General features: G+C 39.8%; 1 protein-coding gene across 2 annotated transcripts in view; it reads right to left on the reverse strand.

Annotated features, from left to right (window-relative positions):
- Positions 1-15,583, reverse strand: part of LOC126416703 (centrosomal protein of 120 kDa-like) — a 194,418-nt gene that overhangs the window by 69,113 nt on the left and 109,722 nt on the right. Inside the window, exons 6-8 of one of the 2 annotated variants that reach the window (XM_050084511.1) lie at positions 9,914-10,659; positions 9,503-9,749; positions 9,280-9,412 (exon numbers count right to left, since the gene is read on the reverse strand). In XM_050084511.1, coding sequence (XP_049940468.1) covers positions 9,280-9,412; positions 9,503-9,749; positions 9,914-10,659 — 1,126 coding nt within the window. Of the gene's footprint in view, positions 1-9,279; positions 9,416-9,502; positions 9,750-9,913; positions 10,660-15,583 lie in introns of both variants that reach the window. The other variant, XM_050084510.1, reaches the window with a different exon arrangement.

The raw sequence follows: 15,583 nt of genomic DNA on the forward strand, positions 1-15,583 counted from the left end.
ATTGTCAATAGCCGTTGTTAATTTATGAAGTAAGATAATGTTTGTACATCTATTTGGTACATGAAATAGTCAATGATTTTAATAAATTCCTCCACTCTTTACTTTTTTAAAAGTCTGTATGATGTATTTAAGACCGTTTTCTCAGAGATTAAATAATACAATGCTGCTTTACATATACAAGCAACATGATAATCATTTGATAATACTTGCAGAATATTCCATCAGCTCTTGGAGAAACATAGACATATTAAAAACTGAATACACAGTATTGATATTCCACATACTATTAAATAGATGTTACTGCGGAACATTAAAACTGTGTATTCAAGTTATTAATAAGAGAACCACATTTCTTTGTTAGTTTACAGCCATGGTTTGGATTTGCCTGGGATATGGCCCAGCAACACTGCAGCAAGACAGCCCAGCACGTGTGCTTACAAACGGGTTAGGTGACAGCAAATGGCAGGTAAAGCCCACGAGTTAGGGGAGACTTGTGCACCAATGATACTTTCCAGCTACTTAATATAACTTGGAAATATATGAAAAATACTGAAACTGAGTCTAGTGGTGACTCAAAAAATATGAAGATATCAAACTGTGGAGTGTGAGTCCACAAGTACATTGCAGCTTTGCACTTTCTCTATATCTTCTAGTGCACAGCTTTTCATTAACTATGATTTAACAAACATTTTAAATTAAACTAGTGACAAATCAATGTAGCTACATTCTTCATATATATGTCAAATTGAAGCTCATGTATACGGCAAACAGAAAAAAAAAAAGAAACTTGCTTTATCTGAAACTCAAATGATACAAGAGTAACAACAATAGTAATTAATACAATTCAATCAAATGAACCCAAACTCCTGGTAATCTGCAGAAACTCAAAGCATGATGTCAGCATGTGCCCCTCATAGCATTAACCTTTCCTTTAATATGTTCAGCAACGTTAGTTATAACTAACATTTGTGTGGGATACCATGTGCAGGGAAATTGTCCTAGAGAAACCAAACATTTTTGGCATGAGCAATTTGCAAGCTCTTTCGTACAATGCAACATGATTTCACTAGTGCTGTGTTTAATACAGAGTATTCTAGTGATCCAGGTGTGTTATCTCTATCTGTCGCTTACTACCAGCTTAATATCCCACTTCCTTCATTGGTCGCTCCATGTCATCCGCAAATGCACACAAATTGGTCTCCAAACACAATTGTGTTTACTGCACAGTGACAATATGGCCATTGTACACCACAACACTGGCAATGTACCTACATCAATGGCCACAGCACATTGGAATACCATGCAAGATCAGTGTGAACAGTGTGTGAATCCAACCGTGGAAACTGAGTGCGTGAATAATCTGTTTTCAATATCAGTAGCCAATAGTGGTACGCCACTGCAACAATGGAGGCATATGATGAACCTCTTAACCGACTTAAATCCAACAAATTCCATAGACACCTTCTAGTGCCTTCTCGATTCTAATTATCTCTGCAGTGCCATGTTCGTCTCATCCCTGTCTTCCATACTGGACTACATATTGGCCATGCAACAACCAACTATGCATGAACGATCAGCAATCATCTTGCCTCACACACTTCACAGACATAGTGTGACCACTGGTAAACTGGCATCTTCAGGTGCTGCTCAGCTCGAAGTACCACTTTTCGATGCCAAGCTTTTGGTTCACGATCATTGAGTGCATTTTTCAGACAACTGGCATTTTTGATGCCCAACTGAAGTATATGCATCTGATCGGCTACCTGGCAGGCCACTGGGAATCAGTTGACAATATCATCAAATTGCCTCCAGCAGAAAATAGATACAAGACGGCCAAGGTGGTGCTGTTACAGAGACAATCATGCATGGCAAACAGCATTGTCAAGAGATCATGTACGAGATCAAATTGGGTGATAGTACACTGTCACATCTTTGGCGCTACCTCTGTACCTCGGCCGATCCAGCTCTTATATCGGACGCCACGCTGTGCGTCCTGTGGTTGATCACACTACCGACAGACCTAAAGCCCACCATGATCCCTAATGAGACAGCCAAAAGACAGCTGATACAATGTTCACTGTCATTCACCATAGCCAAAAAGCAACAGCATCCCAAGATTTGACTCGGCAGTGTATGTGGCAAACCTCACTCACACACCGCATGAACACAGCCAATGAGACACAAAGGGCCATGATCATGGCAGACCGCAACACTCATCGCTGCCTGCACAGCAGTGCACATCCACACCCACAGCTACACAGAGCAAAAACGTCATGCAACCCATCCCAGCTCCAGGACCTGCTCTCTGCTGCCAAGGGGTGGAGCAGTTAAAAGTATTTTGCCTCCCCTTTGAATGTGAATGTAATATTTTAGCTTCTGAAATAAACAGCTACAACAATGGACAGTTTTATGCAATAATTGATTGTTAACATTCTTTCATCATTTCAGTTTATTTCATCAGTGAAGTTACATGTTTCGCTTTGCAGTCTGCAAAACAACTTGCTTGACAGCAGAAAGAATTGAAAATGTGGAAGCATACGCAAAAACAGGTTCGATTAAGGAAACTCATGAAATTTTCAGAGTCAAGTATCCAGATAGAGGACTCCCAGCAAAGAGAGCAATACAGAATATGTATAAAAACTGGTGCACCAACAGATCTGTGCAAAATGTAAAATGACAATGAATTCCTTCAGTTCACACGCCAGAAGTTATTGCAGATATTCGTCAAAGAAATATTCAGAACCCAAAGAAGTCTGCATGTAGACTGGCCCAAAAGGTGTATGTAAGGAGGAGGATTTATCAGTTAATATTAAAAAGTCTTAATTTGAAGTCATTTCAAGTGATGATTGTGCAGGGATTATGAGAGGATGACAGTCTGAAATGTGTAGCTTATAGCACATGACTTTTGCATAACATCAATGATGATTTGTTAGACTTTTTCCATTACATTGTGAGTGATGACATGGTTTCTTCCTTCTGGTCATGTTAATTCAATGACCACAAGGTACTGTGCAAAGGAGGACCCTAACACTGTGTGTCAGCAACCACTCCATGATAAAAAAAAATCAGAATTTGGTGTAGTATAACAGGAACATGTATCACTGGACTGATATTTTTTGACACTGTCCTCAACACAGCTGCATATATGGAAATTTTTGATAAATTTTGTGCTCAACTCACTGAATATGAAAGACCATACTGCTTTTTCCTGCAAAGATGGGGCAACATGCCACACATCTTAAGGTATTCCTGGAATGAGTCCATGATGTCTTCAATGAGGAACGAACTGTCAGAAAACATTGATGGCCTCCACGTTTGCTGCATCTAATGACATTTGATTTTTTTCATGTGAGGACACTTGAAGAGCGAGGTCTATGAAACAAGTCCACCCAAAATACAGGAACAGAAAGACAACATTGCCATGAAGTTGCCGCCATTGACACCCGAACTTTACGCTGGGTGTATCTGAATGTGCATAGACATGCACAGCTGTGTATTGATGTTGTTGGAAGTCACTATCAACATCTTCTATAAATGTTTTTTTTTCACAGTATTTTTCATTGCAAAAAAATGGTACATCCATCTCAGCTCTTCATTTCTGTAATTTCACTGCACTTCCTTTACAAATACATTGGCTACTTTTATCCTGATCACCCTGCATCATACACAATTTGGCAACAAAGCATGCAGACTCCGTGAGTGGGTTGCAGTAGGCACTCCAGCCCATGACACCTCACCAAGTTACCTCCAAACCACTAAATACCTAACAAACCCACCTCCACTGTTGCTCATGGATGTCTCTTCACCTTGGGCAAAGCATCAAACCAATGTCTACTAACAGACATGGCCTCTGATGTTAGCTCACTTCCACTCTCATCTGTTTCAACTTTTGAGCCTACAACCGCCCTCACACTCCAGGATACCAATGACACCAACATTTGTCTATACGGCACAGTCACATGCACTGTGCACCTGTCAGGCACACCCTGTATCCATAGGCAATCGGAATTGACTTTTTATGACATCACCAGCTGACCCTGATGTCTTAGAGCCCATGCATATTCACCACATCTCAGGCAACTGATTGCAAGTTACCTCCACATCTTCCATGCCTTCACAATCAGTGCCCCCTGTTCCCCTCCTAAAACGCAATGCCCATGACATTCTCTGCAAATGTGGCCAACTTTCAGAGAACATGCTCCACACACATCGACCATCGACGCTATACTGCTTGTAATGTGTGGATGCAATAACTCCATACCGAAAACGATGAGCTTCAATGTCGCATCACTGCTGCCTCCTGCCTCTGTGGCCCTAGCAGCAACACGAACAGCTCTGCATGGCAGGCAACAAACAGCTGGACATGGCCCCACACCCTCACATGGGCAAGACCCTCCCCCCTCCCCCCCCCTCCCCACTCCAGCACACATCATGCCAATACAGACGCCACTGGCTGCTGAAAACCATCCCAAAGTCAGCAAACTGCAGTGTCTGTTAACAGTGCTCCTGACCTCACGTATATGTTCATGTACCCGTACTGTTCGTGATGGAACCATGGATCACATAATGACCATGGATGGACCCCCAGTTCGACACAATCCACACGGTTAGTCCCAGCAGATTTACAATTTGTTGAAGTTGTAGTTAAATAACTCCTTCAGGCAGTAGTTGTTTGCCCGTCAGACAATCCTTGGGCCTCCAGAATCTAGATCAATCCTAAGAAAAAATGGCCCTACCAGATTTTGTGGTGATAACAGAGTCCCCAATTCTCGAACAGCACATGGCAGCTACCCCAATCCCAACATACAAGACTTTGTGCACACCCTCAAAGGTGCTAAAATTATCAGCACAATTGACTGCAAGTGTGCCCACCTGCAAATATCTATGGACCCCAATCACATCCAAAAGACTGCCATTTTAACTCCATTCAGACTGTTTGAGTATCTCTTTATGCCATAAGGGCCTTAGCCACATTGCCCGAGAGTCATTAACAAGATGAAATCACAACTTCAGCAGACGGAAGGCACTCTTAATGCCAATGGCATCAAACTGACAACTGAATGTGTGCTGCTGGTGTGGAACCTTCCTCACTTAGAAACATTTCACTACCTGTGACAATTCCTCAGGATTCTGAACTTTTACCGTCGAAACCTCTCACAGACATCAAAGTTGCAGATTCTGCTAACAAATGCACTGAAAGGCAAAGACAAACTCAGGAAAAAGAAAATTATCCTGACCCCAAGAAATGATTCAAGAGTATGCCATGCCAAAAATTGCAGGGTTCAAAGAGTTATGTTGGCACACCCACAACCAGAGGTGCAACTGACACTTACAATGGACACAAGCAACACAACAAATGTAGCAATTCTTCACCAGATTAATAATGGTGTGCCACAACTACTTTGATTTTTCTCTGCGAAACTCTCGGACATGCAATACAAAAGGTCAGCACTCAACTGCAAGCTGCTCACAGTTTACTCCTCTGTGCATTATTTCAATGAAGACGTCAAAGTTCATCATGTAACAATATTCACAGATCATGGTCAACACCATTTGCAATCTGTCCACAGATGCTAGCCCCTAAATTTCCATCACTTGGATTTTATTGGACAACACACAACCATCATCCGACAAGTGCATGGAGCCGATAATATCATCACCAATTATTTCTCACATATTTCTGAAATCTCTCTGTAATGCAACTACGAACAAATGGCACAAGCTGAAATCTCCCTGTAATACAACAATGAACGAGTGGCACAAGAACAAACAAATGATCTCACCATCACTCAACTAGTCACTGATGGATATATGAGCCTTCAGACTAAACTATGCAATTTGCCTTCAGTGACCACCACGTTACTCTGTGATGTGTCAGGAGGGAAAGCATGGCCACTGGTACCCCTCAACATGTGATGCAAAGTATTTGACAGACTTCACAACCTCAATCACCCTGGTGCCAGGTAATGACACAGCTCATAACAGACCACTTTGTGTGGTCTAATGTAAAACATGACTCACCACTGGGCACAATGCTGTTTACCCTGAAACTTCCTGGCAGATTAAAACTGGGTGCTGGACCGAGACAAGAACTCGGGAGTCTCGGTCCAGCCTACAGTTTTAATCTGCCAGGAAGTTTCATATCAGCGCACACTCCACCGCAAAGTGAAAATCTCATTCTGTTTACCCTGCCAACAAAGAAAAACTGGGCAACACACTTCAACCTATAATAGGCAACTTTCCCATCTCGATAGCACGTTTCAAAACATCCACACTGACATCACTGGGCCATTGCCTGAGTGCAAAGGATTCTGTTATATTCTCTCTCCCATTGATAAAATGACTCACTGGGCGGAGGCAGGCCCCTTCACGATATCACAGAAGACACCATCGCATGGGCTTTAGTAGAACTACAGATTGTGTCCTTTGGCGTACCTGACCATATTAAGACCAACTTGGGCAGACAGATTGAGTCAGCCATTTTCAACGCTCATTGCTGCCTCTGTGGAACTGTTCACATATGCACCACTGCTTACCTCTCACAAAGCAATGGTTTGGTGGAGAGGGAGCATAGAACAATGAAAGTGGTGCTCATGTGCCCCAACGGTTCACGGACCGAGGTACTTCCATGGGTCCTACTAGGCATACAGATTGTGTATGACGATGATACTTGCCAAAACAGTGTATGCACAATCCCTTGCACTCCCTGCTGATTATACTCTGTCCACAACCAACATCGAAGAGTTCACTCTTCCTCAATTGGTATGACATTTCAAAAATCACATCCACCACACATGGATCACTCTACTGTCACCATACTCCACATCAAAGGAACTTATTCCTAGAGGTCTTGAACAATGTCACCAACTGATGTTCCATGATGACATCATATGTCCCACATTGCACCTTTCTTATTCAGAACCCTACAAAGTGCTGAAATGTGGAACCCATATCTTCAACATTTTTATTAATGACAAACCAACTCTTGTCTCCCTTAACCACCTCAAAGCAGCATGGATACTGCAAAACAGACCTCCTCCACTGTTGGTGAACCATGGCGATCCTCACCTCTGCAATTAGAACACCAACACACACAGCTCAACAATTCATCTGCCATGTGAGCTACGCGACAATGCTGCATCTCCACATGAGCCAACCAACCTGCCCACACCTCCAATGTCACCTGCCATATATGGTCCAATGGACTTACTCATTGTCATAACACTTTTGAGTATTGTGTTTTTCTTATGACTGAAGGACATTAGTTTGGCGTATGTGATCGTATATTCATGACAATAGTTTGCGAATAATGATGCAGTATAAATGAGGCAATTTAACTGTACAGTTTCATCAAAATTTTTACTTTGATAGCACAGCTGGGTTTGCTGAATTGCTGGGGACTCTGCCAAATAGTTCACTATTTTACACAACTTAACTGCACTTGCTACAGTTTTCATCATTCAACTTGAGGGAGAACAGACTTGCTTTTAATATACTCTTGTAAGGCCATCATCATATTTTTGTGACCTTTCATTTTAAACTCATCACTGAAATTACTACGTTATTCAGTCATCTTTTCCATTTACTTCCCCCATTCTATTTAGAGGGTTTTATCAATTATTTATTTATTTATTTATTTACATTATTGCCTAACTTAAGTTATGTATGATCGGTGCTTGCTATAAAATCTTTTGATTAAGCAGTGGGTGCTGTTAAGAAGGTAAAAAGTGTAGCACCATTCATTCCACCCATCAGTCCACTCATACCTTGCCATAGTAAACTGCATCTAACGTGAAAACTGAAATTTCTGTCACAACCAGGGCTCAGCTACTGAACACTACCAATGTCACTCAATGTATTATCTATGTTTACAACACATGTACACGTTAGTTCTTCGATCATAGGGATAACACCATGGCAAAGAAACAGGGCAGAAGACTATGGATGACACCTCATCAGGGTATGTTATTGTGTCTGTTGTGGTCTTCAGTCTAAAGACAGATGCTAGTCTAACCTGGAAGCCTCTTCAGTTGTGCAAAATTACGGCAACCTAAATCAATTGGAACCTACTTACTGAGACTGGGAAAATACCCCCAGATTTCAAGAAGAAAGTGATAATTCCAATCCTGAGGACCATCCTAGTAACAGGGGTGAATAATGCAGAACCATCATATCGATGTCTTTGTTGCAAAAAAAACTAACACAAATTGTTTATAGAAGCATGGCTGCTTCACCGTTTTTGCCATCTGGATCCTTCCCACTAAGCAACAGGTTTTCTTAACTATGTAGATAGGAGCTATTCTTGTGACACATCCTTGATTCCTGTAATCCTCCTGGTCTCTGTCTCTATTAGCCCCTGCCCTATGACCCTAACTTCACTCATCCTATACCCACACTATCTTCTCCTGTCTCCTCTTCCACTGCTGACAACATTTACCAATCCACTCCTCCATATCACCATCACTGTGCTCTACACAAATTAATTGCTTCTAGTGCCCGTGTTGCACTCCTATCCCATGCACCCACTGCCTCTCTTTCTCACATTCCTATCTTGTGCACTTCCTGCCTTGCACCAAGCCATTAGCACCCTTTCCCCTTCTCCACTGCTCCCTCCCACTTCTCACTCCCCCCCGCCCCGCCCCCAACCCCCCACCACATGCACAATCACACTCCAGTCAAGCTGCAGAGCTAAGGACCCTAGTTGTTGACAGCCTTTAATACCCCTGGACTTTGTTTTACTAGTCTGTCAGTAGCATGAGACAAATTTTTATCACTTTAAGCTGATGATTTTCATGGTATTCTGATATCTGCATATATTCACATGGCATCAGTGATTCACATTTTTAATCTTTTGGTGCTAATGTACACTGTTAGTATAAAACAAGATAAAGTGGTCATCAACCTGAAGGTTGATCTGAACACCACACTGCTTTAATAGGTATGTTCCTACAGGAGGCAGTATGCCATAGCCTTCCTCTGACCTCTGAATTGGCTTCACCAGGCAGTTACAGGGGACCTATACTTTTAACATGGACTTCGAACCATGATGTAAACTCAGCATTTTTCAAATTAATAAACACTGCTGCAGGTGAAAGAAGTGATAAGTGACAGATTAAAAATCCTAGATGTGACCAGGGATCAAACTGGTGACCTCTGAATTTGTAGTCCGCAACTTTAACATTAACACTGATCAGCTGAGACACCCACTGTTTGTATGTTGCACACTAAAGGATTCAACCAAGCAGAAGTAAAAAAGAATGCAGCTTTTCAAGTTTTTACCTAACGAAGTATATTTAGCTTTCACATCCATGGGCAGCTGAAGACCATAATCCTTGAGTGCCACTGAGACTGTCAAAATGCCAACAATTTCACCCTTGTTCAGTGCTGATATTAATGCAGATGACGTAGAGAGCTTCTGTAAAAAATTATCAACAATGTAGCATTATCATGAATACAATAGAAACAAAATTAAAAGTTTACAGAATGAGATTTCTGAAACTACCTCTTTGTTTAAGAACAAGAGTGCCACATCTAATTGTGCTTCCGCAAATTTAATATTTTCTCCATTTATCTTATTGTAAATTGATATTGTTGGTGGTTCCGTCAGAAGCTGCTTATCAATCTCCTGAACAGGTGCTTCAAAATGCATTTTGCACCCAAAGCCTTGTAAATGTATATATTTGTTCATTTCATGTACACAAATTTCATCAAGAGCAGTTGTTAAAATTTGTGCCTTTGAGTGGTTAAATCTGTAAAAACACACTCATAAATGTTTAACTTCAAGTTACAGCTTTCATCTCTAACTGTGGAATAAATACATAAGATATTCCCTGAATTCAAAGTTTTATCTAGTAGCAATGGCATATTCTGATTTCATCAAACTAAATATTTATCAATATCAATGGAAACTTACATAAAAAAGAAATTTTCCTGTGGTGGATACTTGTAAAAAATGATCTCTTGTAACTCTATCTGCAGGCAGTAGATATGATATGGCTCAACATTATCACTTGTTTTGACAGACCAGCAGAAACTTCCAGGTCCCACAGCTGTGTTCAGAGTGCCTGGAGTTGGTGTAATAAAATCATCATTAATTTCAGCAGTCTTTTCCATGAGTGACAAATCTGGTATATTAACACTGGTTGCAACATCCTTAAGTTCAAGAGTTTCAACTGGTAGTTTTTTCCGTGGTGTTCTAGCTAGCTCTGTATCTTCAGTGTTCAGTAACAAAACTTCTCCACCTGTGCCAAGATATTTTAGTTTCACCAAAATATCAACAAATGGTTCATGTGCAACTTCCTGTGGCACTTCTGTGGCTGATGTACATAAAATGCAATGCTTCTTACGTTTTACACACTTGCTGAATGATTCATTATTAAATTCTAGTATTCTGTCAGCAGGAATGAGCGCAGAGAGATCGACATCTGAAGAAGCACATTCTTTTTCCCCTTTCATCAGGCATATTTTCATAACAGGTTTACTTAAAAAATAGTTCTGTAATATTTTTAGAGAACTTCTGATGCGAAAAACGCTTCTCTCTTTCATTGTAACAACTGGTTCAGATATGTTTACTAATGGATTTGTCCTTACTGTTACTCCCAACACATTAAAACTAAAGTGCATTTCTGCTGAATTCTGATCTTCTGTATCAGTTACAAGCTGAAACAGAAAAATAAACTAACTTATATGCACAAAATCACTTAATTATCACCAAGAACAAAATTATGTACTTTATCCACATGACAATAAACAAGCATCTGTTGTGTGCAATAGCAACAAGAAATCAATAAATGTGTGATTCACCCAGTACCAAATTGTGCCTGCAATGTAATTGAACAGAATATAAGTGAAACAGTTTTATGTCCAGAATGAATCTTTCAGTTTGTAGTGGAGTTAGGCAAAACTGGCACTTATATAAATAAATACTAAAATTGCACACAGAGTCAAAATGAAGCATAATATACAATTGTCTGTAATAAATGACACTTTTTTTTAGTTATTTAAACCACATAACATGACTCTTTCTAATTTTTGTCTTAGTTACAGTGAAACACTACAATCTACATATTTGCTGTCTTAATAGAAAATTTTATGTGAAAAGAGTCTCAGCATAATTTGACTCAACAGCACTTTCTGCACTGAATATAGCTGTAACGAGTTTTCTTCATGATAAGTAATCTAGCAATGAGGTGTCAGTTGTGGTAAACAATATCGCAAGTTGTTGTTGTTGTTGTTGTTGTGGTCTTCAGTCCTGAGACTGGTTTGATGCAGCTCTCCTTGCTACTCTATCCTGTGCAAGCTTCTTCATCTCCCAGTAAGAACTGCAGCCTATATCCTTCTGAATCTGCTTAGTGTATTCATCTCTTGGTCTCCCTCTATGATTTTTACCCTCCACGCTGCCTTCCAATACTAAATTGGTAATCCCTTGATGCCTCAGAACATGTCCTACCAACCGATCATTCCTTCTAGTCAAGTTGTGCCACAAACTCCTCTTCTCCCTAATCCTATATTATACCTCCTCATTAGTTATGTGATCTACCCATCTAGTCTTCAGCATTCTTCTGTAGCACCACATTTCGAAAGCTTCTATTCTCTTCTTGTCCAAACCATTTATCGTCCATGATTCACTTCCATACATGGCAACACTCCATGCAAATACTTTCAGAGACAACTTCCTGACACTTAAATCAATACTCGATGTTAACAAATTTCTCTACTTCAGAAACGCTTTCCTTGCCATTGCCAGCCTACATTTTATATCCTCTCTACTTCGACCATCATCAGTTATTTTGCTCCCCAAACAGCAAAACTCCTTTACTACTTTAAGTGTCTCATTTCCTAATCTAATTCCCTCAGCATCACCTGGCTTAATTCGACTACATTCCATTATCCTCATTTTGCTTTTGTTGATGTTCATCTTATACCTCCCTTCAAGACACTGTCCATTCCATTCAACTGCTCTTCCAAGTCCTTTGCTGTCTCTGACAGAATTACAATGCCATCGGCGAACCTTACAGTTTTTATTTCTTCTCAATGGATTTTAATACCTACTCCAAATTTTTCTTTTGTTTCCTTTACTGCTTGCTCAATATACAGATTGAATAACATCGGGGAGAGGCTACAACCCTGTCTCACTCCCTTCCCAACCACTGCTTCCCTTTCGTGTCCCTCGACCCTTATAACTGCCATCTGGTTTCTGTACAAATTGTAAATAGCCTTTCGCTCTCTGTATTTTACCCCTGCCACCTTCAGAATTTGAAAGAGAGTATTCCAGTCAACATTGTCAAAAGCTTTCTCCAAGTCTACAAACGCTAGAAACGTAGGTTTGCCTTTTCTTAATCTAGCTTCTAAGGTAAGTCGTAGGGTCAGTATTGCCTCACGTGTTCCAGCATTTCTACGGAATCTAAACTGATCTTCCCTGAGGTCGGCTTCTACAGTTTTTCCATTTGTCTTGAAAGAATTCACGTTAGTATTTTGCAGCTGTGACTTATTAAACTGATAGTTCGGTAATTTTCACATCTGTCAACACCTGCTTATTTTGGGATTGGAATTATTATATTCTTCTTGAAGTCTGAGGGTATTTTGCCTGTCTCATACATTTTGCTCATCAGATGGTATAATTTTGTCAGGACTGGCTCTCCAAAGGCCGTCAGTAGTTCTAATGAAATGTTATCTACTCCCGGGGCCTTGTTTCGACTTAGGTCTTTCAGTGCTCTATCAAACTCTTCATGCAGTATCATATCTCCCATTTCATCTTCATCTACATCCTCTTCCCTTTCTATAACATTGCCCTCAAGTACATTGCCCTTGTATAGTCCATCTATATACTCCTTTCACCTTTCTCTTTCCATCCTTTGCTTAGAACTAGGTTTCCATCTGAGCTCTTGATATTCATACAAGTGGTTCTCTTTTCTCCAAAGGTCTCTTTAATTTTCCTGTAGGCAGTATCTATCTTGGCCCTAGTGAGATAAGCCTCTACATCCTTACATTTGTCCTCTAGCCATGCCTGCTTAGCCATTTTGCACTTCCTGCCGATCTCATTTTTGAGACATTTGTATTCCTTTTTGCCTGCTTCATTTATTGCATTTTTATATTTTCTCCTTTCATCAATTAAATTCAGTATTTCTTCCGTCACCCAAGGGTTTCTACTAGCCCTCATCTTTTTCCCTACTTGATCATCTGCTGCCTTCACTACTTCATCCCTCAAAGCTACCCATTCTTCTTCTACTGTATTTCTTTCCCCCATTCTTGTCAATTGTTCCCTTATGCTCTCCCTGAAACTCTGTACAACCTCTGGTTTAGTCAGTTTATCCAGGTCCCATCTCCTTAAATTCCCACCTTTTAGCAGTTTCTTCAGTTTTAATCTACAGTTCATAACCAATAGATTGTGGTCAGAGTCCACATCTGCCCCTGGAAATGTCTTACAATTTAAAATCTGGTTCCTAAATCTCTGTCTTGCCATTATATAATATATCTGACACCTGTCAGTATCTCTAGGCTTCTTCCAGGTATACAAGAAGTAAGTGACAGCAATTATTATCAATCCAAAGTATGAAAACAATCAATGTTGTTTCCAAAGCCATGCAGGTTTCAATTTGTTTTATCATGATTTTCTTTGCATTAGAAGGTCTCTTCATTGATATACTGCCAGTGGACTATTTTGATAGGAAGAAATAACACTTTTCACAACACCAGGTCAGTTGATGGTCCAGTTTTGAGCTCTTCTGTGCATCCACTTGCACTAACCATAAATAGCTAGTGAGATTTAGTATCTTTCTGGTAACCTAGCCATGAGGAATGCTGTATCACAACAGTTGCTCTCCTCCACATTTCACCATAGCTACACTCAGTGCACGACTGTTTTTTGACAGTGAAATGTGTTCTTATTTTGCAACAAGTGTCAATGAAACTGATTAGCTCCACGTTAAATTGATGAATAGTGAAAGGAATAAACACAAAAGTTTTGTGTACTCAATAGGATCCTACCACGAAGGCTACCACCCCTACCTGAATATATTTGGTAAGTACACAAATCTGCAGCAATACTCACATGTGAGATTTTTATTCTCACAGGTGACAAGAACATACCCATAAACTGATCACTCACTTTCATCAAGCTAACTGATTTTAATTAAACTAGTCACGGAGTATAGACACATCTCTATGTTGAATGACACGTATGCACAAATACTGTACAGCACAACAAATAGTTCTTTAGTAACATGAATAGTCCCTCTTCTTTTATTTTTAGATACTCATTGTTCAGTCATGAAGAAAATGACGATTATGGTGGTAGAACTGTTTCAGAGCATGGGGTCAAGATCTTCAGTGAAAATAGTGAAACCTGATGAGACTACTGTGGTTAAAAATGACTAAATACATTGAAAAGTTTTACTACAGTAAAAAAAATTATCACCCTAAAACATCTTACACAACAACCAGAAACAGAATCTCTCTGCTTTCCCCTCCCCTCCCCTCACACAAACAAACTAAACTTACCATATCTCCATATCTCAGTTCTCTAAACAAACTGAGATAAAACTAGGCTTACTATATGTCTGGCCTAATACCGGTCAGTCCTTGTTTTTTAGTGTTGCCTGCGGTTTGAGAATTTTATGACTGGCGAGAAATTTTTTAATTTTTTTATTTAGATCTATATGTTCAACATCACATTTTTAAACAGTAGCAGTAAAGACCATGCCTCTGTCAGTGAAACTTTGAGCAAGCACTGATGTCAGTGGAGAGGTATAGCTATCAGTTCTGCCATAACTTTCCACTTAATGTTATCATCTGGCAACACAACGGCAGCAATTATGTTTTTTTCATGTGTGAAGTAACTCATCTACCCTTTTTTGATCACCTTATCTCTGTTTGTTTTTTGTTTCATCATTTAGCAGTGCACAAAAGAAAGTGTTTAATGTTAACCTGCAACAGAATACAAACTTCTGAAATTGTGTAATGACAGTAACAATAAACGTGTTTATTGCACACTCTGCAATGGAGAATTTTCTGTTGCACATAAAACAACAGGTGATATTAAAGACCATATTAATACTATTTAAGCTAATGCTCCACCAAAGATACATGATTTTATTAAAGCCAAAGACAGAGATTGTGATGTGGAGTGTGCTGTTAAAAAGGCTACATTTAAGTATCACATTGCCGGATACAAACTCAGTTTGAAAATATCAGACTGCACATATAAACTGGTTAAAAAGCCAAATGACCCAATATTTTCATCTGCTAGAACCAAAACCAAAGCAAGTATTGTTACTGTTATTTTGCCATTCATATCTGATAATATGTTGTGTTCTTTGGAAAGCTTAAATTATGTAACAGTATTTGTATTTGTATGTTTATTGATCCACTCAATCATTCAATGTACAGAAGTGTATGACATGGCATGGGCATGACATGGGTATGACATGGGTATGACATGGCATGGCATATGTTGTGTTCTTTGGAAAGCTTACATTATGTAACAGTATTTGTATTTGTATGTTTATTGATCCACTCAATCATTCAATGTACAGAAGTGTACGACATGACATGGGACAAGCCAATCAAATGATATGAGAACATA

This window comes from Schistocerca serialis, chromosome 8, assembly GCF_023864345.2.
Source record: "Schistocerca serialis cubense isolate TAMUIC-IGC-003099 chromosome 8, iqSchSeri2.2, whole genome shotgun sequence".
In the NCBI taxonomy this organism is placed as follows: Eukaryota; Metazoa; Arthropoda; class Insecta; order Orthoptera; family Acrididae; genus Schistocerca; species Schistocerca serialis.